This window comes from Anopheles maculipalpis, chromosome 2RL (genome assembly GCF_943734695.1).
Source record: "Anopheles maculipalpis chromosome 2RL, idAnoMacuDA_375_x, whole genome shotgun sequence".
In the NCBI taxonomy this organism is placed as follows: Eukaryota; Metazoa; Arthropoda; class Insecta; order Diptera; family Culicidae; genus Anopheles; species Anopheles maculipalpis.
Window position 1 is genome coordinate 68258945 of NC_064871.1, and position 25342 is coordinate 68284286.

General features: G+C 41.9%; 2 protein-coding genes across 6 annotated transcripts in view; one reads left to right on the forward strand and one right to left on the reverse strand.

The window, feature by feature from the left end:
• Positions 1–25342, reverse strand: part of LOC126556046 (digestive cysteine proteinase 1) — a 283799-nt gene that overhangs the window by 225440 nt on the left and 33017 nt on the right. The gene's annotated exons all lie outside the window — the stretch shown is intronic.
• LOC126568797 (reversion-inducing cysteine-rich protein with Kazal motifs) overlaps positions 5276–25342 on the forward strand; it is a 47590-nt gene continuing 27523 nt past the window's right edge. Inside the window, exon 1 of the mRNA XM_050225430.1 lies at positions 5276–5532. Within this exon, the coding sequence (XP_050081387.1) occupies positions 5322–5532 (211 nt within the window). The 5' untranslated portion in view covers positions 5276–5321. The remainder of the gene's footprint in view (positions 5533–25342) is intronic.

Sequence of the window (25342 nt, forward strand, 5' to 3'; positions counted from 1 at the left end):
TCGATGCACGGTTCCGTCGTTTTGATTGTCGCCTCCATCATTATCATTATAAAGAGCCATCAGTAGATCACCGGACAGCCAGTATTGATAATCTGCAATCAATTGTAGTCAGGATCGGTCGTCTTGTTAATCGCACTTATGTTTTTTTGTCTTTGAAGATTTTTTTTTCAACAATGTATTGTGAATGGTCAAAAAAATTATTTTTGAACATAGTAAAAGATAACTCAATTATTTTGAAGCCAGCAAATGCTCAAATCATTTTATTGCAACAAATTTTCTAAAGAACCCATAACAGAATTCAATTCTGTTCAATAAGAAAACAGCATAAATAAATGATCAAAAATGTCAATTAAAATTACTATAAAAAAAATAACCTCAAAAGAAAAAACTAAAAGTTTTTCGTGTGATGTTTTTCATCCATCACTGTAAATGTTTGTTGCAAGAGATGGTGTTGTGTCGCTTAGCAACCGTTTCATTACTTGAGAGAAACATGCGTGCGAAGCAAACGAACAGAAGAAAAAAAAAACGCCAAGCAAAGTCCGGGAGAGAAAAAGAGCGTTGACAAAGAGATTAGAAAGCATCAAAAACTGAGAGGAATTATGTTATTCGAAAGACACTCGTTTGGTTGGAATTGGTGAGCCGCAAAATGTAAACAAAACTGATAAGCAGCTTTTTCGTATGTGTTATAAATGAAAAGTTTGCTTAATTTATACCATTTTATTAATAATTTTTTTTTGTATGAAGAATACGCTACTTTCAAATAAAACCAACCTTAAAAAAATGTGTTAATAACAGTTTAACACCACCATACTAGGTAAAACACTACAAAAATAATTAGCTGTTCTGAAATGTTAAAAGAAACAAATAATAATCAGCATTTTAGCAATGAAAATTAAATTCCGTTATATACTGTTATAATTGGAAATGTTGATGTCTTATCAGCTGCTGGTTTGTCTTCTCATTTTTGTCCTTTAATTTAACATTTACAACACACATATTAACGAATTAATAAAAAAGAAACGCTGATAAAACGAGAACCTTTAATTGTAACAAAATAAGTATTACAATACAAATAAATCTGTGTACTTCAGCCAGAGATGCTGCGAGGTTTCTCTCAATCTTATTCGTTACAAACGAACTGCTCTCTAGTGCTCGCTCTCTGTTTTGTAATTCTCTTGCGTAGCGAGACCAAACTCTTCATTTTGGAGGATCGAGCTGATCGTGGTGTTCCAACACACATCGTTAGTGTTGACTTCGCGGCGCACGATCGTGCAGCGGAAGGACTTTCAGTGCGTAACGCTCAAAACTCAAACGCGTGGCAGTGCCAACTGTTAATCAGTCTGCTCAGCGATACGGTACACAAGTTAGGTTAGTTTGTTAACAGTGACACACGATCTGGAACATCAAACAAGCCCGAAACCATACAAACTGCACACTACGAGTCAATGGTGCTGGATGCCGCTAAAGAAGGATTTGCATTCGTGTTGGCAATTTCGTGCACGTACGCGGTTGAAATTGCATCAATGAAACAAGAAAACAATGCTACCGCGAACTGCCTTTTAAAATATGATCATCTAATCCTGGCGTCAAAGGCGAGCGTTTTAAGCGTTCCGTGAAAAATAACAATCACTTGGCCGGATCGCCATTTGCGGTGTGTAAACGATAACGATTGTTTTTATAGCGCTTGGTGAGCGAGCCGAGGAGTGTCCAAGCCTGCCGAACGTATGAAGTGTTTGACAAATAAACCAAGTTGTCGTCATGCGACCATTACCCGGTCGGGTGTGTGCTGTATGTGTTGTAAGACAGTTAAGAAAGCGGTGCCATCATCATCATCATCGTCATGCCACGAGATACGACAGCAGTAATAATAATTTAAACGTACAATATGGTGGCGTATGGTGGCAAGAATTGGGAATGAAACGATGGAGTAACACTCTTGATTAATTAATCAATTGAACAGTACGACCACTCTGCAGGTTCGTTGGACGGGAGACGAACGAGTCGCAGTTGGTTTCGTGGTGAGCATCAGACAGAAACGCAAGAGGGTGGCTAAAAAGTATCACAAAACTGCCGGAAACAAACAAACAAAGTGTGTTTGAATTTTAACACTCACAAAAGTGATCCATTTTCGCGTGACAGATTGTCAAAGTTGTGCTGAATACTAATGGTGTTTTCGTTTCCGGTGAGTCATTCGTTGGCCGTCCAGCAGATGATGACAGCCCCAAAGTGTGTCATTGAATGTTGAAGTGAACTTGCGAAGTTTTCTACACATTAAACTCATGCCAAGGGTCAAACTCTCGGTTGCGTTAAGAAGTTGTCTCTCTTATCAGTGTTTTATATGCTTCACTGCATTTATGTGTACAAATAACTGTCTATGTTTTATAGTTTTGACCTTAAAATATTACTTTTATTCGTGTTAACAAATGAGTTTAATAGATGAATAGTGATTTCTTATTTCTGCTTACTAATTAGAATTGAAAAGAAACCACAGAAATAATAATTTTTCTGACCAAATGTGTAAAGGCACATCACTGACCCTGCCACGTTTAATAACCGTCTGCGAATTAAATTAAAAAACTCAACAATGCGAAATGTCCTGATGTCTCTTGAGCTTTTAGACTTTTTTTAACAAAGAGATCCAAAGAGATAACTGAAGAATTTTCAATCTGGCAGTCAAACAGATTTAGATTTTTCTTATCGAATCAAAACGAAACTGCAATTCTTGTCGTGTAGAAGATCTTTAGACCTGTTTTTTGTTTATTATCTATTTATTTAAAGAGGCTTTCAGTCTCTGATATTACATTCGTCTCTCTCCTGTGTACAAAATGTGGGTATTTTTAATACAAAACTATTACAGATCATCCATTATTTTAAACTATTGCAATTATGGCTAGTAAGAAGTTAAAACTATTGGTTAAATTTCTCTACAAGAAGATCTGTTGATAGATGAAGTATCATACGCGCATAAACGGCCATCATATATGCTACACCTTCACCAACCAGATTATGTGAGACTTAAAAATTATTTAAATATTTACCAAGCAAATTTCAAACCAAACAAGTATTAAGTAGTGAAAACTTTCAAGAAAAATCCCAAGAAAAAAATGTACTTTCAAACAGGAAGAGGAACTTGAAATTGATTCGTAAGCCATTGAACTACTACGTGAACTATTTTTTGTTTAAGAGACTGCCTGGTCAAATTGATATGAGCTATCGAACTACGTGATTAATTTTCTGAACTACTTAAATAATAAATTGTCAGTCATCACACACGGTGTTGACAATACGTTCCATCATTCTTAATAATAAAAATTGGAATATAAATTATGAACTCTAAAACGACATGATTTATTATTAAGTATGACGGCACGTCGCCGTATTGTCAACACCATGTGTGACTCAAACAATGAACGTTACAGGGTTAGTCGGTCCATAGAACAATCGTAAGAATAGCTTAAACAATACAGGATACAAGATGCACAACCTCATCCGACTTGAACACACAGTACATCAGTTTAGCTACGCTGTTTCATTCAATAAGACAATCTGCAATTGGTTTAGAAAGTGGTCAGATTCGGCACCTTTTACCAGACCTTCATCATGGTCATCGGCTTGGATTCGGAACGGTTCGGGTGTTCCGTTTAGAACTTGCGATTCCTTTCTCAGGACGCTTGGATTGTTAATCACCCAGTATGAAAATTTCAAGAACTCGCTTTTGTATCGTAAATGTATATGAAAAGGGCCAAATCTAACGATGTTTTAAAATAATAAAAAAAAAGCGTAGCTTATCTGATGTAATGTGTGTTCAAGTCGAACGAGGTTGTGCATCTCAAATTCTACATTATTCCAGCTATTCTAGTGGTTGTTTTAGGAGCTGGTGAACCCTGCAATAATAAGGCATTTCCTCCATATTCTTTACCTTATCGCGGGCATACTCGGTTTAAAAAAAGAAAAATATAAAATAATATAAAAAATACCGGAAAATCTAAAACTGGTTAAGAGTAAAACCTATATGGATTGACATAAGGCTTAAGAGTAATAAAGGCCTACAAGTTGTACGGGCAAGCTGTGTAAAAAATCACGGTAGAAAAATCACATTATGCATAGAACATAAAAATATTATTTAAATAAATCATTTTTCAAACGAAAATAATTATTTGAAATGATCGTTTAGTGTCGCAAAAGCTAGTTTATATGTAAGATTAATTTATAAAAAAAAAATCACTAACTTATTTAATCATTTAAACGAGCATGTACATACTGTAGTTTAAATAATTCTTAACTGAGCCATATTTTCATTTTAAATGACTGATTTTACGAAAAACGTTATTCACTAAACATGATTTAAGTAGAAAGTATGTTTTCTTAATAAAACTATATCAACACCAGTTAAAATAATTTTTTTTTTCAATTTTATAATCCGATAGCTTTAATTTTTTCAATATGTCCTACTCGGCCATTTTCACAAACGACTGTGGAGCTTACATGTGGAGCTTGTGGGTCTATAATACTCTTTAGCCATCAAATGTATAGTGAAATGATATTAACACTTTACCTTCTTTGTGCTAGAACAGAACCTCTCGCACCCTTCTTCAACAGCAACAAAATAACCAAATATGGCCTGGATCCGATAAAAAAAAACAACCTTCTACCAGTCGGGTTTGGAAAAGGGCAACACGCGGAACACGCTAGGGAAGGTGTCGCCAACTCAACATGCGGTAATTATAAACGCACCCATGCACAATCTCCCGGTGCATGTGCAGGTTGCGTTACGCGGTGCGTGAATAAATGAGCCGTATTTAAAGTGTGCTAAAAGAAGGTCCACAACCACAGTGAGTGAGTGCTAAAAAGACACATCAGTGCGGCGGAGTGTAGAAGTGTTGTGAAAGTATCCTGTGCCACGTGTAGCGGCACTAGGCACCACTATTCGGGAAGGTTTGCATCGTTCGTGGTGGATATGGGAAAGTGTTTTTTCGAAGTGTAGGCAAAACGTGATTTTACGCGAATAAATATTCAAACAACCGGCGCTAGTGATGGTGAGTGCAATGGTCAGAGGAATGGGGCTCTGCCCTTAGGCCTGTTGTGTGTCAAGTCATCGATAAACGTTTTGAAAAGCCACGAGCGTTCAAATCGATTCGCCACATCCTTTTCCTCTTTATTGTCGTCGTTTTTGTTTTTGGCGTGTGGCCCTCGTGTTTGACATCCTGTTGCAGTGGTGCATTGTCAATATTGAGTGGCCGTGTGTGTGTGCAGTGTGTGTGTATGCCGAGGTGATCTCATACGCGTCCTTTCCGCTACGCCATTCTCTTCGGAGAGACGTGATGGCGCGTTCGATGTTAATATGCTGGCGTTATCGGTTGACCATTGTTTGCGGATTATTGCTGTTCCGGTGCGAGCCACTGGAGGCTTATGCTAATCAACATCCACCACTATCATCACCGGCGGCACATTCTCAGCATACTGGGGAGGATGGTGCCGGTCCGTTCATCACCACCGGAAACGGTGCCGAAACGACTGTCTTCGAAGCGAGTGGTAAGGTTTTTTTTGTATTTTATTGTCTTTTGAACGTTGCTTTGTGGGTTTATGCTATTCGGACGACTATAATATTGAGCAAATATTGCGGATTTTTTATGCAGATTGCACTAAGCTTTGCCCATAACTACAAATCTTTTAATCTATTAGGTGCAAATTGTACAAAACTTGCAAAGATGCACAGAAAGGAAATCTTCCTTTTGGAAGAAAAGTTTCCAAGGAATAGTTGCAGCTCGTATGAATTCTTTACAAGGAAGCTATCTCCTGCCATTTTAATCATACATTAAGTCGTTCTAGTTCGTATGATTCATATGATTCACTGTTGGCCTGCTCTTTTAACCGTAGAGTTAGCAACCAAATTTACTCACGTTGGTTGGCGACCGGCATACCCGGGGATGCGCCGCTCAAACACGCCAAGAGCGTTTGCATCCTCCTCTCGGATGGTCCAAGACTCGTGGTAATTTAGGACCACCGAGCTAATCAGTGTGCGATATATTTCACATTTCTTGCGGTCTCGAATCTTCTGGATCTCAGCAGACGGAGCAGAGAAGAGGCCGTAGTAGGCATGATTTCCCTGGACAATGCGCCTTCGGATTTCGCTGCTGACATTGTTATCCGAAGTTACGACAGTCCTAAGATAGCAGAACTCCTCTACCACCTCGAGGTTATCGCCGTCGACTAACATGCTGCTTCCCACTAGGGCTCTATCACGATCAGAGCCTTCGGCAAGCAGGTATTTCGTCTTCGTCGCGTTGATCATCAATCCAATTCTTGCAGCTTCACGTTTCAGTCGGGTGCACGCCGGGTACACACCTTCGCTGTCGTCTTACCAACGACTTCAATTTCATCCGCGAAGCCAAGAAATTGAAGAGACCGGTAGAGAATCGTGCTACGGATGTCGTTGTCTAGCCCCGCGCTTCGTATGACACCTTCCAAGGCTATATTGAACAGTAGACAGAAGAGTACGTTCCCTTTCCTCAGACTCCTGTGAGATTCGAACAATTCGATACTCTCACTTTCCACTGCACCTCATTCATGGTGGCCTTTAACAGCCGGGTCAGCTTTCCGGTAAAGTGGTGCCGCTGCATTATCGTAAGCCGCCTTGAAATCGATAAACAGGTGGTGCGTAGGGATCTAGCGCTCTTCGCTCTTCTGGAGGATCTGCCGAAGAGTGAAGATTTGGTCGGTGGTGGATTTGCCTCCAACAAACCCCGCTTGGTAGTTTCCGACAAAATCTGTAGCATGGAGGGCAAGTCTGCATAACAAGCTCTTTGACAGGATCTTATAGGCGGCATTAAGGACTGAAATGGCACTATAGTTCTAGCATTCCAGTCGGTCGGCCTTTTTGTAGGCTGGGTGAATGACGCCCAAACCCGAAAAAAGAAGGATTTTTTCTGCTTTTTGGCTTAACCTTGTAACAGCGAATCCAGTAAGCCATTCGATGACCGGTGGCGTGACCTAGAAGGTCGTTAAGACAACAAAAGAACACTTACTCCATTAAAGGGGAACGACCCGAACAGGATTTGAACTCCGGTCCTGCAGTGATACAGTGTCAGGTCGTAGAACAAGTGTCTCAATGTTCAAAACAATTAGCCATGTTGACAGAACGAACAGTCCAAACATTCTACGTATTTAATATTGGGGCACATTGTTTTAAACATTAAGACACTAGTTCAATGACCTGTGAATCTGTAAGACCGTCATCGATACTGCTTCGATTATTGGACTGACATCAAAGTATTTAATTCATCCAAATAAGACGATGAATCCTAAAGTGGAGCTGTCAGAGATATCTGAAATAAAAAGCATTGAAAAATGGCATCATTTAGTCAAAATAAAATCTTTAGTGTGCTGACATTTTTCAACAGCCATTAAAAGAAGCCATTTAGAGCGTTAATGAGTGAATCTAGGACACTGAAGCAACTTCTAGGAGTTCTTCTTTGAGGTGGCCCTGTGTTCCGCGGCGAGAGTGGCGCGGGTCCGCATACGGCAGGACCGGTATTCAAATCCCATCCAACTACGTGGTACTAATGAGTCCACGAATTGAACTGAATTGAATTATATGAGCTTTCGCAAGCTTTCCGTTCAAATTAGTATTATATTGCTATGATGTTTTACCTTTATAAATCATACTAATGAGTTTACTCCACATTCACTGGATATAAAATTGTTTCGCATTAAATACTTCAATCTATTCTGCGCTGTTAAACTTTCACAATGAAATCCACTTCTGTGCTCATAAACCGTCAACCATCAAGCAAATAGTGGCTTTTGTTCGGCATCCTCTTTTGTGCTGTGTAATGGGCCCACAATTAATCCCACACAACGCATGCAAAATTGATTGACACAAAAATATATCTCGCTGCTACGGTGGTGATCCGCACCATTCGTCGCACCACGAGCCGATGAGATATTATTCAAATTAATATCAAAATTATGCAGCGTAACAGCATTAGATCAAACGATCGGAGCGTATTTAAGGCGAGTCAGTTCAAGACTGACTCTTGTCAGTCTTGTCTTGTCGCGACTGTAACTTCTTGTGACGATTGCCCTTAATAAAGTCCCCCGTCTTAAGTAGATTGTAGTCACATTGGGGTCTATTTAAACTAGTTTGCGTACTTTCAATTAAAAATATTTTAAAATGTGGAATCCCAACCATCCCTTTTACCCACTCTAGGTGGATCAGCTGCTGCGCTGGGCTGCCCAACAGTGCTGTGTTTGCCTCATCCAATTTGCATAACACACCGATTAGCGAAGAATTTCGTGCGTGCGTTTTGCCGTACGCTGTTCGCTTGAGTGATCGAATGTCGTTTATGTATTTTCTTGTACAATATATATTTTATTTCTTATGGTGTCCAGTTTTTTTTATGCGGGGGTCAGTTTCGCAGCACCGAGAGATGAAGCGGAGTGCAGTGCGGCATTCCTGGTGGCGATGGTTGGGGTTTATTGTTTTTGTGTATTCGAAATTGTACGACTTCTTGTCGGCAGCCAAAACGTTTGATGTGTACCGCTGATTGTACGCTTTTTTTTTCTTCTGTCGCCCATTACCGTGATGGACATGGATGGTTTGAGTTAAAAAGTTTAGGAAATTGGAACGCATTTTATGGCAGTTTTTTTACAGAAATTTGTGAGACTGAGACTGTTAAAATGTGTTAAAATAATAGCCCAAAAATATCCAATCCAAGTTTGTGTGACAATCGTAACTAGCAAAGAGCCGGACAACATAAATTAGATCACAATGTTGGCTTATCGATTCGTCCGATGCTATTTTTCTTCTGCTTCACCAACCGCCGAATGTTTGCGATTGCATAGATGAAGGCGCTAATTAGTGTCAGTCGAGAAACTGGGGGCTTAATTAATGTTTTCGTCTAGTTTTATCGTTTCGGTATGATAATTTGATTTCCCTACTATAATTAGAACAGATGCAAACGGTTGTTTGGAGTGTAGTTTTTCGTGAGAGTTGGGACTAGCTATGCGACTCTAGAGCTGCTCAATAAATTAAGCCATTTTCTAGAGGCTTTTGTAGGAAGTCAGTCAAAACTTCATTATGCGACTGAACTCATTATGAAATTTATTTATTTATTTATTTATTGAGTATAACAGCATTACAACTCATTATAAACTGTTTTGTAATTGTAAAAAGTGGACATTCTTGTAACAGAAAAAACTAATTATACTGTAGAAATATCATCACAATCACACACATTCTTTCTTCTTGGCTTAACGACCACTAAGGTCACACCGGCCATCGAATGGCTTAGTAGGCTTACTGATATTACGTAGTTGGATAGTTCTTCCTACAAGCTACGTGTTTGAATAGTACACCACCGGCCCGGCCCCATATCACACATGATAGATTTAAATAAACGAAAACTCTAAGCAAAACTAATAAAACCAAACTTTAAAACCCCATTCAAACAGGAGGAAACACTTCAAGGGCAGAAAAACAAAACATTTCCCACAAACTTAACCGCAGCGTTAATCGACCTCTTAAGATACATTTTAAGCAAAACAATCTTTCCGGTAACAACCTTTGATCACTAACCACGTCCCAATTCATCTAATCCACCAGGTCTGAGAATATTTTCTAATCGTATCATTTGATGATATAAATTGAAAACTTATGTCATTTGAAATAGGGGATTATGTGTGCCGATGCGAAGATAAATGGATGAAAATCGTTCTCAAACACAAAAGCCACCCCCTGTACATTACACACTTTCGAACATTCAATTCTTCAACCCTTGTTTTCAACAGTTTGAAGCGACGGAATTTACATACGGATTCGGTTGGTGAGCTAATTTCAACGGTGATAATTCCGGATCCATGCTAGGAGCGTTTGAAGCATTCCATAATGTTCACACACACACACACACACACACACACACACACACACACACACACCAGCCACACCAATACACCCGGTCGCTCGAATGGTTATTGTTCGGAGGAAAAAAGGGAGGTCATAAATTCCTAGTGACATTTTTAATGGGCTGATCGTTTTGTGCGAAGAGCCGACTGCTTCGTGGGTAAAGCAGGAAAGATACATTTTATTATGATTATGCTAAATCACGACCATAAAGAATATCTTGGTTTTTTGATATTATTCTCTAAGAAGCTTTTTATTATTCGTTTACGGACGGAGTTGAGCAGTACGAATATACGGGCCACGGGGTCTCCATTATCAAACTGGTTCATTTAACGATCGCAGCAAATGATCGAGATCAGCAGAGATGTTGGAACTTCGCTTAACTGCATGTTTTACGATCATAAACAACCTTCGTTTCAGCAAGACATGCACTCAAATTATGCATCATCGATTAATCCAACCAACTGCTGAACGAATTGCAACGTTTCGAGTTGAAGACAGAAACAAACCCGCAAACTCGCAAGCATTCCAAACAGGTTACATTAAGTTATCATTTATCTTAAACACCGTTCGATACGGGATGCCGATTCACGCACATCTCGCGTTATGCAAATACTAAGATGACAGCCAATCGACAGACAGCCCTGGGGAGGGCGTCGCGTCGACGCTTTCATAGGAAACTCCCGGCGCTAATGTACTTATCAGCTCGTTGACAAATGAACGTCGAGCGTTCGTGCCCGGGGGATGGAAGTAGTCGCCAGTTGTGTCCGTCTGCTGGACTTGTGATTAGGTTGTCGCTTGCCAGGGGTGACTACGTTTAGTGTCAGAACCGGATCGAAACATGATGAATGTGTGAGCTTAATTATGAGCTTAAAGGCTTAATGATATTCTGCGTGCAAGTGAGAATTTGCATCATTCGATTCAAGCTTCACAGATGATCCGCTTGTGAGTGCAATAGTAATACCTTTTTTTCCTGATAACTGTTGTCAAATACAACGTTTATCGATATGCCTGCTTTACTACCATCCCCAAGACACGTGCGATTGAACAATAAATTAATAAAATAAAAACCATTAGAATAAACCAAAGATTTACCGCCATTCCCCATAATTAATTGCACCATAATCCAATCGATCCACACAGCCCAGTCACGCGATCAGTTTCATCCACCGAACAAACTCAAGACCTGTTGCCTTTAGGATCGGTCCACGAGCACAGCGCTGAGCTTCCCTCGTCCGTAGCATATTAATCGCCCCCGTGCTTTGAGTTTGAGCATTTCTTTTGTTTTACTTTATGACCGACCGGTTTCCATCTTGCCAGCACACCCGCGCTCCGACACCCATGCCGGATGGTAAAGATTTTACATTAATAAACCATTCATATTCCTGGCGACGATTCGCGCAACGCGCCTCGAATGCACATCGGTCGCTGTAATGACCGTTTGTTTTGTAGAAGTTTCTCGGTCGAATGCATAAAGCGAACCAGGGGGGAAAAAGGTTATCAGGGCTAGCCACACTGCAACAGGAAACGTCAAACGGCGTGCTGGACAGCATCGCCGATCGATGGCCGTGCATTTGGTTCGAGTTTATTGTAAAAGTATTTGTAGGAGCGGAAAATCATCAAAATGCGTTTAATATTCCAAGAAATCGTGATTTTGAATAGAGATTGAGTCTAGAAAAAAAAATTGTGATTTTTATTAACAATACAGTGAAGTATTCAAATCTTGTAATCTTTTTCGGCTTTTAAATTCGTCTGTACATAACATAATTCTCATCCTCCATATGTTGTTAAAAGCCTCCTCCAGACCGGGCCAAAATTGAAAGCCATTCGCACGACGTAATGACGTTATTCGATCTCATTATTGATGATTTCGAATGATATGTGTATGTAACAAACTATTGATGTTTTTATGTTTACAGCAACAGTAACTGCAGTATGCCTAGAATCATTAAATATTGCTACCTTCCCGCGGACTGTCTCAGGAACGTAACGAGACTGATGTTTGTAAAATCGATGTCGAATGATTATGAACATTAATTAATCATTATCGTTAACGAACCGCTTCGCCTTCTGTGCCAAATGTACATTTATTTATTTATAATTGAATGCCAAATGTACATCTTACATGCAAAATTCGAATTAATTTATACTCCGATAAAGTCCATGCCATTTCCTGTGTGAGTGCAATTAAGCATTTAAGGAGTAATAAATCTAGCGGTAAAATGTAGTTGGTTTTAAGTATGTTGTTAATATAAAATTACTTCCTGTGATTGGAGGAATGCTGTGACTAATTGGCGGTTAATCATAAGTGATTCAATCAATGTCTTAGTCCTCGGAGCTAATTCTTAAGGACACTTCTTCTTTTTGGCATATCGATCTACTTGATCACGCCGTTCATTGAATGGCTTACTAAACCTTTTGATACCACGTATTTGGTTAGTCAGTCTTCACTACCGGGAAAGAGTTCGGATGGGAATTGAGCCCAGGCCCTGCCATGGGAAAACCAGTGCTACTGTTGCTTCTACCTCGGATGGACACTCTACTGATTACAAATTTGCGTGGAGCGAATAAATTTATAGAGAAAAAGAGTATCTTTTGTAAAAGAGACGTTCTCTAGTGTTCAGCAGGTGCATATCATTGCACATTGGTCCAAAGGCGGACATTGATTCATTCATAATCATACTACATTTAACTCATTGAGCTTGTTGAAACTTTGGAAGGTAATACATTTTGGGAGATTTCTTCAAAAAATGCAACGATAGGTTTGCACTAACTTTTATATTCTACTTATTCGCTTAATGGCTTACTAGACTCTCCGATACCACGTAGTTGGAGAGTCTGTCCTCACTACGGAGGGACAGTCCGGGTAGGATTTGAACCCCGGTCCTGCCTGTTCTAACTGCCCCTCTGAATGCTATGGACCTTTAAAGTCTAATAGTAAAATTGTTCTATTATTTATTAGGTCCACAAATAATTAACGGCCGTTTTTAAATCGTTGGGTTCACTGTGAACTGTGGCACGATTTTGACGTTTACAAACGTCATAAATCAAGTTCGGGAATGACATAATCAAACTGTGTAAACAAATTAGTGGTTATTTCGCCTGAGTAGAAGTTCCTAGTTCTTGGAAATGTCTGATTTTGAGCCGGATAAGCGTCATGTGCGGGAGGTATTGCTGTTTTTGTTTTGAGCGAATAAAACGGCAGCTGGAACGCTTCGAGAGCTTTCGAGTGTTTACGGCGATGCTGCTCTAAGTGAAACAAGGTGTCGGGATTGGTTTCGACGCCTTCAAAGGTGGTTTTTTACGCTTTCGAACGTGAAGGAAGGCCCAAAACGTTCGCCGACGAAGAATTGACGGCTTTACTGGAGGAAAATCACTGCCAAATGCAAGAAGAGCTTGCAGCCGTGCTAGCTGTAACTCGTAAGGCCATATCATCACGGCTGAATGCGTTAGGCATGATACAGAAGGAGGGCAAATTGATACCACATGAGTTGAAGCCCCGGGACATTGAACGCAAACTCTTCATGTGTGAATTGCTGGCCCAGCGACACAACAGAAAGGGGTTCATTATAGTGACGGAAGACGAGAAGTGGATTTTGTTCAGCAATCCTAAGCGCAAAAAATGTGGATCCCCCGGTCATACCCCAACATCATTGGCTCGGCCGAACATCCATAGCTCGAAATCTATGTTGAGTATTTGGTGGGACCAGCTCGGCGTCATCTACTACGAACTTCTGAAAACAGGAGAAATTATCACTGGTGAACGCTACCGGAAACAATCGAAGAGTTTAAACCGTACACTGCGTGAAATACGGCCAGAATACTCATCACGCCACGACAAAGTCATTCTGCTGTTGCCAATGCTCGGCCTCATGTTGCGCAACCTGTGAAAAACTACTTTAATACCCTGAAATGGGATGTTTTACCGCACCCGCCATATACACCGCGTCTGGCACCATCGGATTTTCATCAGTTCCAATCCATGGCACATGGATTGGCTGACCAGCAGTTTTCCTTCTATGAACAAATCCAGAATTGGTTGGACATCTAGATTGCGTCGTAAAACGTATCATTTTTCCGAAAAGGAATCCGCGATTGCGCTCTTTATACATTAAACTTTTCGCTTGAAAAGCTGCAGGTACTTGTGTAAGGATTTTATTTTCATTGTTGTAACGATTTAAGAATTCATTCAAAAACGTTAAATTCAACATGAAACAAGTTGCAGCCATTTTTGAAATCCGTTAAGTGGTGTCTTCTACATGTCCTTATTACAATGACGATACTTATGACGTATTTCATACTTCAAAAACACAACTGCGTCGGAAAAGGAACGTCCGCTCGTTGGTTCAAGCTGGACCACAGTGCATTCTACTGTACACATTCAATTTTCAGTTCACATAAGAGATCGATTGGGCTCTTATCACCTCTCAAGTATACAAGTATTGAGGATATACGTGAATAAACACTTATTAGAAAATAAATCTTTAGAAATATTAATTAATAGAAGAAAATTTGAGCTTTTAATAAATAAACCCTAGTGATAAATCAGCACTGGAAGCTAACGGAAATAGATTCGGAAATAGATTTCTTTACAATTTTTAATAAGTGATATTGCTTCAGTAAGAGTTAAGGAGGCAGAATCTTTTCCCATGTATTTTTAAGTTTGCAGCAACGCATTTACCGACATTTATAATGTAATCTGAATTAATTTAACTTCTAACGTGAACAGTATTAGGACGCTAGGAGTCAGACCGTTACCGGAAGAATGAAGAACGATAACAATAAGTTAACAATACATCAACTAGTATGAGTCCCTTCACCCGGAACTTTTAAAGTTTAAGCTTATATTTTCCTTTTCGATAAATCCTTGGTCTATGTCGAGTATCGGTCAACAAACGGTTGAAAGTAAATCGTTTACAAACACTCAAAAGGTTCCTTGTTGCACACCCGACAAACAATCAACATGAATGTCTACATGGACAGTTTGCATTTCTCGTACACCATTTAAGCCGCAACATTCATTTTGCTCCGTCATCTGTGCTCGATACTTCCCGGTGGGTTGGATTAATTTATGCGTCTGCTGCACGGCATCGCGTCCAAACGAGAACAAAACAAAACCCGTTCCCCGACAAAACCCGGCTCCGGCGGACAAGTGCTCCCGTGCGTCCAAACTGTCCGCAGAGACACAAATCCGGGGCAAGTGCCAGGACCTGGCACCCTCCCTGAGACTGGTACCGAATGGCAGCAGCAGCAGCAACAGCAACCTATTTGTCAAACAGGAAAATCTGGCTTTCAACACGATCGCCCGCAAAAAAGGCGCTCTGACAGGACAACATGCTGCTTGAATGGGCTAAGGTGAGCGCACAAGGAGGAAGAAAACACTCATAAGAACAGTGCTCACCTTTTGGCTAGTGACTGCTACTGGAATTTTGTAATATTTCTCAAAGTATTTCCCCCTCCTTATGCTTCCTGAATCAACTACCCTTCGAACGGCACTCGAATCGAACTCGATCGCAAATCGCTTAAATGTTATTCCGTGCCGAACAAGTTTATTTCCGCCCCGGCACACCGTATGTGTGGGATTCCGTTTCGATACGATTGCTTACCGCATTCGATTCCGTTGCCGATTGAATGTCGGCTTAAGCGGACGGCAGGCGACTGTAGGCGGCAGTGAACCTGGTTGGTATTTTAAAGCGTCTGCCGGGTTAAATTGTTGGCTCATAAAATGTAATTTACCCTTTATCCGTGGGACTCTCCCGGCGTGCAGCCGCATCCGGTGCAAAGCTCACATGCAAACCTGGTCCGTCGGCCTGTTAATTGATTGAAGTGATATAAAAACGGTACCGTCACGGATCGTTTCTATTTTTTTTCGACCTCCTTCTGGCTAAACTTATGCCAACTGTCAGGGATGGATAAAGCTTCACCCTGCTGAAGCTTTAATTAAGCTGTCAAAGGAAAACGGGATTCGCGTAATGCAAAAAGGCAATGCGTTATTTGGGACCGGCAGCATCGGCTTACCGCTGGACATGGCTTAAGAAGCTGTATGAAAACGAAATAAATGAATAAAGAAATAAAAGGAGCAATGTGTTGGCATAAGAGTGAATCACGAATCTTCGCATACAGAGGCATACAAAGTGCAGAATTTGGAAGCTAAGAATGATTGAACGAAATTCTAAGTTGGTGGTATTTTATAAAGTTTAATTCTACCCAGAAGAAGGATAGCGATATTTAATAAGTTGAAGGTTTGAGGTCTGAACTGTTTGTGGTGACTATTCATACTACTGCTAACAGACAATCCCTCGTACTCTAGAGGTCAAGAATATTCACGTTACTTTGCAGAAAATAACTTTCGCGAAGCCATAGGACATAACTGGGACAGCGTCACGCGTTGCCTTGCAACGTTTCGTTACGTCGCCTCTGGCGGGAGGGCCCACCATCGTACAGAAGAAAATCTCCTTTCTAAAGCATTCACCGTTGGAATTATTGGGTTGTAGCTTGAAACCACCTTCTAGATTTGGTCGTATTATTTTATTGTTTATTAAATTAAAATTGTCCGACTGATTAGTCCTCCCGGCGTTGCCGGTGACACGAAATTTACAACATTTTACAAATATTTAACATAAATTTTAACGCACAACAGATATATTTTCTCTCGAAAATCACATCATTACTTCTGCTGCTTACTTTCCCGGATCAAACGTTTCACCAACCGAGTTGAGGAGACGATAAATGTAGGCCAGAGGGTCAGCATTTCCGGGCATCGAAGCGATCTGACTGGCACTTATATATTCACCGACAAGAGGATCTCAGGATAACTGATGGTTTCGTTGAGGATTCCCACAATGAAGGCAAGTCTGGCGTGTTTAATACGTTTATCAAGCTGCAGCAACCCGAGCAAAAGATTTTGTAGTGCAGGCTCTAGGTTGTATGGACTCAAGCCGCGATAAAGATCGGATTGAGGAAGACCACCACACTGTGGTCGAAAACTCCATTACTGATCAAAGCAGAGAGCAGTATAGCGACTTGGTGCAGAGAGGATCATGGAACTCCCGCGTCATGTTAGTAACCAAGGCTAACAATTGGTTGCACCTCTCCACAACATGTTCGAGCTATTCCTGGAAAGATAGCCTCGCATCAATAAACACACCTAGACCTTTGCACCTGGACACAAAAATTCGTCCATTTTAGTCATAATTGAAAAGTGTACAAGCTCTCGATCAGCTAGAGGTGATGGTGACACATTTGTCGATGCATAAAGTTAAAGAGTTGCGCTTGCACCAGAAGTCGAACTCACCCACCTTTGGCGTGAAGTCTTAGATGTTCCTTTGGGGTTCGAATCCGCATTGGGGTCCGGAAAATTGTTGCTTCATCCGCGTATAAGAGAAAATTGTCATTAGAAAGCACCATCGACAGGTCGTTGAGGTATAGCACGAATTGAAGAGGTCCCCTGACGTTCGCCGGAGTATCTGCAGAGAAAACCCCAAGGCTGATCGAATTGCACTCCCTTCACTGCAATCTTCTGCTGTTGACTCACATTAAAACTCTTCATGGAAAACTAATGCAGAGAATAACCTTACTTTCCAATCATTAGGACGGTTGAACACAGCTACATGACCCGATCCTGATTAATCATTTTATGATACAAGCTTGAATTTGAACTGAGCATTTTGGTATGTCCACTTAGAACACAGGGCAGCTCTATCAGGTGTTTTCATCTTCTCCCAGAGAGTCGTGCGCCGAAGTTTATAGTAATTTTTTTTAAAGGTTTGTGCATTGATATGATCCTGATAACAACTTTTGAAGGTATCTCAAGAGAACTAGAATATCACAAATATGAATTTCATTCAAAACCTCAATTGTATCACACAATGGCAGAAACAAAACGGACCATTCCTAAGCGCATGTAAACCAACTGGTTGAAACAATATCGGCCAGCTCCTTACAACTTTGAGTTTCCATTTGTCTGTGAGTGTTGAAGCAATTTAATTTAAAATCATAATTGGAATTGCTTTCGGCACACAGCTTTTTTTCCCGGCTGCAGTCACATCAACAGAAGTCCGGACAGCACGATGGCCCACGCGAAGATAGCAAATTAAAGCAAATTGAAAGAGAATGAATTTGATCATGTTTGGGGAGGAAGTGTGGAAGCAGGGGTTTTAATAACAACCTATCCATCCATCATGCGAACAACGATAATGCATTCGCTGATCGTGCTAAATGAGCATAAAACCAAGCGGTGGCCATTATCACGATACGATTGGCACATGTTGAGTGTGATTATTTGTAAAGCGGTTTAAACCGCAAAATGTGTACGAATAACAAGCACTTCCATGACCAACCTTTTTTTTTTTTTTTTTTATTCATCAGGGACGGCCAGGCCGTATTGCTCATGACCAACCTAATTATGCGTAAATATTGTACGTTAATTCGAAGTCCCTAATCCCTATTATGTTTATTTTTTTCCTTTAACATTCGCCTGAATGTATGCAATCTACCGAACATTTAAGCAGTTTAAAGAGTTTATAAACCTCACAGATTGTACTTAAACCCACACAAAATTAGATAAAATAAATTTCTATTCAAAAATGCTACACATAGTACTCGAACGAACCCGTTAAACCCGTTTCAGCATTGTCACCTTCCATTAAAATTAATGCTCCTTTGCCTAAGCTTGAAAAGTCTAAAAAGAAAATATGACAACCGCACAGCATACACGTTCAAACGATCTTATCCAATCGCCCATTTATAGCTGTCACGTTGAATTCCGACGCACACGTACCACGGTACCAGATCCCGCACATCAAGCTGTCCGATCCGATCATGCAAACTGCAATTGCATTAGCCCGCCGTGCCCCCGTCGGCCACCATTCGAATGGAGGAGGAGGATCACGCTCTTCCGGGCCAGTACAGCGTTCGGTGCATTGTAGAACATTGTGGCCAAGCTGGTAAAGTTCGCCAACGAACGAGCTGTGCTGATTTGCACCTCAGTTTTCATCTGCGTTTGGTTTAATCTCACTCTCCGAACCGAAGAGTTTAATGTTTGTGTGAGTGTGTGTGTGTGTGTGTGTGTGTGTGTGTGTGTGTGTGCGTGATCGTTAGTTGGCTTCACATCCCTGCGGTCGCACTTTGACAGACGATTTATTTTCGATTTTTCGCGTCTTACGCTGGCTGATTTTCCTTGGCAAGCAAGAAAATAAAAAAGCCGAGTCTGCAAAATTCCGTCAACTGCAGCTCGGACTCGGAGCAACTCCAACCGCACCTTTACCCAGATAAAACCACACAATCCAACGCCCAAGGGTCATAAATTATTTTTGTGTGCTTCACAAAAATAAATCCACAAACCGCAAACGACGTCGAGGCTGGGTGTGAGGGAAATGTTTTTTTCACTGCAGCTCTCTTCCTTACTTTGCTTGCTTAGGGATCGGGATCAACCTACGGGGATGGGTGAAAGACGCATTGAAGAACCGCACCACCCAACAGCACAACCAAGGGTGAAGGTTCTCGCACATTTGTGTCCCTTTTTTGTGTGTGTCGAGAGTGTGCACTTTTGTTTGCTTAATTTTCTCGGCGACACTTCTCCCTTTCGTGCGACAACGAAACGGTGTGAAAATAACGATCCAAACCAGTGCGTGAGCAAAGCTGCGCATGTTTTTGATGTTTCTCTTCCCTCTTTTTTGGTTGAATGGTACAACTTCCTGACGATCCACACGTTTTGCGTTGTGTGATTTAATCGGCTATAGTTCGTACCAGTTTTGAATTTAATCCATCGAGACCAAAACAAACAACTGTGAGCCCACGAATTGGTAAAACATGTGTAATAAATTAATGTTCAAGAGTGCGGTATGAAAAATATATGATCGCGCACGATCACCATTCGGGCGCTGTGTTTGTCTTCGGGACGTCGGGATGTCAGCGTGACAAATGTGACAGGTTCTTGTGCGGGTACCACGCCATTTTTTTTTCCTTCCTCCGCTAGTAGTCTGCGCGCTGGATTAATGATGCTGCTTATGTGGGCAATACAGCGAGCGATTATTTTCGCGGAACTAAAACAATAAATAAAAATCCCTTCGAACTGATGCCCGGCCCGGCCGAGACGCATAGTTTAGTTGACTTTTTTAAGAAGTCATTACTTGGAGGTTATGGCGCACGCACTCATCACAACCTTTAATGTCCCAACATGATGCGTTCTTCCTTCGCAAATAACCTCGCGAGCTCTAAGATCACCACAGGTAGCAGCACCACCGTTCCGTTGGGCGCGTGTAGCCCACCGTCCACTGGGCAGCAAGGTTATTCGTATGGTTATTCGTTATTTATTTTCCTGAAGCTAATGACGGTTCATTAGGGTGAATCGGGCGGTGCGCAACACGGGCCCTGCGAATGGCCAGCAGTTTTTAACGCTCGATTTCAATCAGGCGGTAATAAAATAAAGCGCTTCATTAAGTGCGTGATCCGTTGGCGTGGCCGTACTGGACGATCCCGGCCTGACAGTGCTTCGCGACACCAGGGATGGTCCCTCCTGATTTCATGGGCGGAGATGCAAATTATAGGGAGTGCGTGTTGCTTCTTATGTCTTCTCCGGTTTCTTATAATGCGTTCCCCATGGGCGGGATGCAGTTGCACTGCAATGTTGTGCAGCAGGATTTTGTTTTTCTCATTTCTGCCTATGCTGTACACCTTACAGAATATGAGTCGTGCAAGTTGCGAGCGTTGCACATGCGGACAAAGGTGGGACATTTACCACAAAAAAAAATTACATATAATTGTAAAGTTAGTTCAAGAGATCTCAAAATTACTAGAAATAAAGGAATGAATATTTTTCTTCTTTTTTTTTCTTTTTCTTCTTTTTCTTGATAAAAAATGTATAAATTCCTTCAAAAAAAATTCTCACAAAAAATTTTTTTTTCAAAAAATGAGCTAAAAATAATATGTAAAGAAGGCTAGTGCGCGGTGAGTAGGTGAGCGGCTCCTTCCTCCAACCTTCTTCTTCTCCTTCTTCTTCTTCTTCTTTTTTGGCCTGCTCAAGATTGAGCACGTCGCGACGATCTAGGGCTGCAGTCCTCCATCCATGGCTGCATCCGATCTCCGACAGATTAGACTCCACTTGATCAGGACAGGTTAGGCAGCCAACGAGCTCGCTGTGCTCCTCTACGCCTCGTGCCAAACGGGTCGCCGACGAGCACCTGCTTGGTGGTCATCACGCCCCTAGCCAACGTATCCTTCCGGCTTTGATATCGTCCGTCAGGATATCAGCACCGCCAAACAGCTAGCTAGCTAGGTAGAGTACTACCGGGTGTATCAAGGTGCGGTAAATTGTACATTTCGTATGTTGTTGGAGTCTTCTGGATCGCAGAAGTTTGTGGAGTCCGTAGTAGGCACGATTCCCCTGAACAATGCGCCTTCGGATTTCGCTGCTTACGTTGTTGTCCGAAGTTACGATCGTACCAAGGTAGCAGAACTCTTCTACCACCTCGAGATCATCGCCGACAACTGATACTCTGCTTCCGAGTCGGGCTCTGTCACGGTCAGAGCCTCCGGCAACCAGGAGCTTCGTCGCATTGATGCTCAATCCAATTCTATTGGCCTAGCGTTTCAGTCGGGTGTACGCCTCGCACACCGCCACAGTTGTCCGTCCGATGATGTCGATGTCATCCGCGAAGCCAAGGAATTGGAGATATCGGGTGAAAATCGTGCCCCGGATGTCGAAGCCCGCGCTTAGCATGACACCCTCCAGAGCGATGTTGAACAACAAACAGGAGAGTCCGTCTCCTTGCCTCAGACCCTGGTGAGATTCGAACGATTCCGACAGCATGCTCGAAGCTCTCACCTTGCACTGCACCCCGTCCATAGTGACTTTTAGCAGCCTTACCAGCTTCCCTGGGAATCCGTACTGCTGCATGGTGTCCCATAGTTCGGTCCGATCTATGGTATCGTAGGCCGCCTTGAAGTCATTGAACAGGTGGTGCATAGGGATCTGGTGCTCCCGACATTTTTGGAGGATCTGCCGTAGAATAAAGATTTGGTCGGCGGTCGATTTGCCTCCAACAAATCCAGCTTGGTAGCTTCCGACGAAATCTGTAGCAAGGGGCTCCAGTCTGAAGAAGAGTATTCGGGACAGGATTTTCCAACCTTATATATCTTGTATTCGCTGCACTCTGGAACCTAGTATCCAGATCTTATGCGTACCTTCTGTAAAGAATGCAATTTTGTGGCTTGAAGAGCAACTCCTGTAACTCCCACGTTTATTATGTTATCACCGAAGTTAACAGATTACTGGATTGTTAGGCTATCGTCCGAAATTCCTAGTTACTTATACTTGATCTCTTATATTGTTGTTAGGATCGATCGACCTCTGGAATACGCAACTACAGTTGTATCCTCCAGTTCGTGTTCAACGTAAATTTACTCGTGTAGCTGTTCGGTGCTTCCTTACCAGTTATCATATGGCTCTCCCTTCGTGTTCTGTTTGATGTCACCTTCTTGGGTTTGAGTCCATTGAAAAATATCCATTTTGATTTCTGAATATCGGGACCCGGTGGTCGGTCTTTACACGGCAGACAAACCCCATCCGGACCATTCCTCTGTAGTGAGGACTAACGGATCCTGCTACGTGGTAAATCAGCAAATCTATTAAGCCTTTTAGATGGCCTGCGTGACCCAGTAGGACTTCAAGCAAAGAAAAAGATATCCAAACAAGTTTCGTTGCATGTTTCCTGTTAAATGAACTTGACTTCGCTCCTATCAGCCATCCTTCCATTTATATACCCCTAAGAATAGTTTTAACATGTCCAATTAGACCGGCTATCGACTATCTGAACCATTTTCTGAACGATTGTTCTCGCACGCAGGACTAATTTCACCTTTTTTCTCCGTTGCCTCGTGAAAGAAGCTTGTGTATTCGCCAGGTTCTCTAAAAATAATTTCAAAAGAAAATCTTACCCAACACCCTTGTGAACCTGAAGTTTTGATTTTGGAATCTCTCTTGAGCCGTGGTTTTTCTGAGACGAAATGCAAGGCTTACACCGAGTATAGGGAACTTAGAGAACGGCTCGGCGATAAAAAATCCACCCGAACCGTTCCCCCCGTAGTAAGGACTATCCAACTACGTGGTATCAGTAAGCCTACTAAAACATTCGATGGCCGGCGTCGCCTAGTCGTTAAGCCAAGAAGAATTGAAGATCTAGGAACTCACAGACGCACACAAAGTATCTGTTTTCCAAAGCCTCTTACCGTGCTGCAGCTCGACTAGGATACAGAGTGGTAGTTGCTGTCTATGCTCTCGAGTTGCAAGAGTAGTATAACTTCTTTGGTACGATCGTAGCTTCGATTAATATCCAAAGCAACGAAATGTGGAGCATTACTTTTTTAGAATTTCACTTCAACAACCAACCATGTCGTCACCATTGTGACCGTGCATTATGTAAATATTAACGACACATATTTTTATCTTTTTTTAACATTACCTACGACAAATATGCTAGAAGTTCTCTTCACTGAGCTTCCAAAAAGATTCACCAATAATTGTAAATTATTTTCACGAAAAACTCAATTGTTTGTCCTTACACCGTCCCATCGTGCACCGTATGCAAACCGGGTGTGGAACGCTTTGAGTGATTTTATACTCCTACCGCGGCTATAATTTCAATGACATTGGTTTATGATGAGAATTTAATTAACTGCGATCCACAACCTCCGCAACCCATTTATGAACTCTTGGACAGTAAAATTTATATCGTATTGCTTTCTTGTTTTTGCAATAAACTTACAAAGGTCTGACATGCATAAAAAAACATGCATCTACAACAAAAACATACATGTTTTTTTGCCGGAGGGTTTCATTAACAATCAGCGTACGGTGGTGATAAAGTTGTTAAAGTAGTTTGTTAAAAAAATGAGAGGAACAATCATAAACGAATGAATGAATGGAGTAAAGTCGTCGTTGTTGTCGTTGTGTTTTTTTTTTTCGTGTGGTGTTAGGAAAACGTAAACAACCTCACACGTGAAGGCGTCTGAAAAATTTCATGAGTATTTAACTCCTATTTCTTAAAGAGAGCTCTTTGAACATGATCGCTTTTTACCGAAGCTAATGTTGCCCCATGGAAAGAAAAACTGTTTAATTGGTTTTGTGACTTTACATTTTGAACAAGATAGAGTCTCAATGCAATTTTTACAATTGAAAACAAAAAGGACCATTTTTTCTACTTTCAAACTTTTACGTCAGTCGTACATTTGAAAGTTTGCAAAATAAACTGTAGAAAATAGCTTGTTAGCTGAGCAGCACGGTTCCAGCACGGACCGCCTAGAAAGCTTACCTTTCGAATTAAAACTTTGTACTTTTTTGCATGCTCTATCTAAATACCAACCCGGGTCGTATCGTGCTGTTTTCCGTTTCACTAATCCAATGTTGATTGTAAATAAAAGTATACAATATAACTACCCAGTGGCCTAGTGACAGAGCTCCTTCTGGTCGATATACGCAATGGCTGGGGGAGAAAGAAGAAGAAGAAGCGCTGGTGTCCGATAGTAATTTCGCTCGCGGTATGCTGACCTCGGGCCCTCGGGCAAATGCACCGATTGCGTCACACCGTATATTGCACGTGCAGTTTGAAATCAACATGCCGATGGTTTTGACCACGCTTACTGATGCCGTCCGGGACGTTCGGGACACTTTCGGTTGCGGTGTGGAAAATAGTGATAGACTTGGGTACGGATGAGGGATGCGCGAGAGCCAGCGACGCAAGGGGACACTATAAAAGCTCATCCATATTCATGCCGGTCGTATCAGTACAGTTTTAGCCCCGTGACTGCGAAAGGCACTTTTACGCACCGGGAACCTGTCCACGCGTGCACACTGACGGTGCGCGTAATAATTGCCGTACAATTATTGGTAATTTCACATAATTTCTTGCACACGACCGCACCATGCGCTCACGAGCCGGCTTTGTGGTGCTGCTCGCGGCGATCACCATTTCTCTGGCCGGATGTGACAGTTCACTGGATGTGCCACACCTAGCTCTAACGAAAAGCTTCTCCCGAGCGCTGGAAGACTGCATGGAGTACCTGCAGGTACCGGGCTATCGGTATGCGGAATATGCTTCGAACAACTATCCGGATGATCCCGAAACGAAGTGTGTGCTGCGGTGCGTGGGTCTCAATCTGCGCTGGTGGAACGATACGAGCGGTGTGCAGACGGCCATCATGAAACGCTTCTTCCGGCCCGATCCAGCCGATGCAGAGTACGAAAATCGTACGGCTGAATGTTTGGCGAAGGGACTGGTTGGTGGCGAGGACTCGGACGAGTGTCCAGCCAGCACGGCGTACGAGAGCTTCCGATGCTATTTGCAGTATTACGGGAACTTGTTACCCTGCGCCCTATTCTATCCCGAGGATGATACGCGACATGTACGCGCTGCCCAGGATTGCATCGAGTATCTGCAGATACCG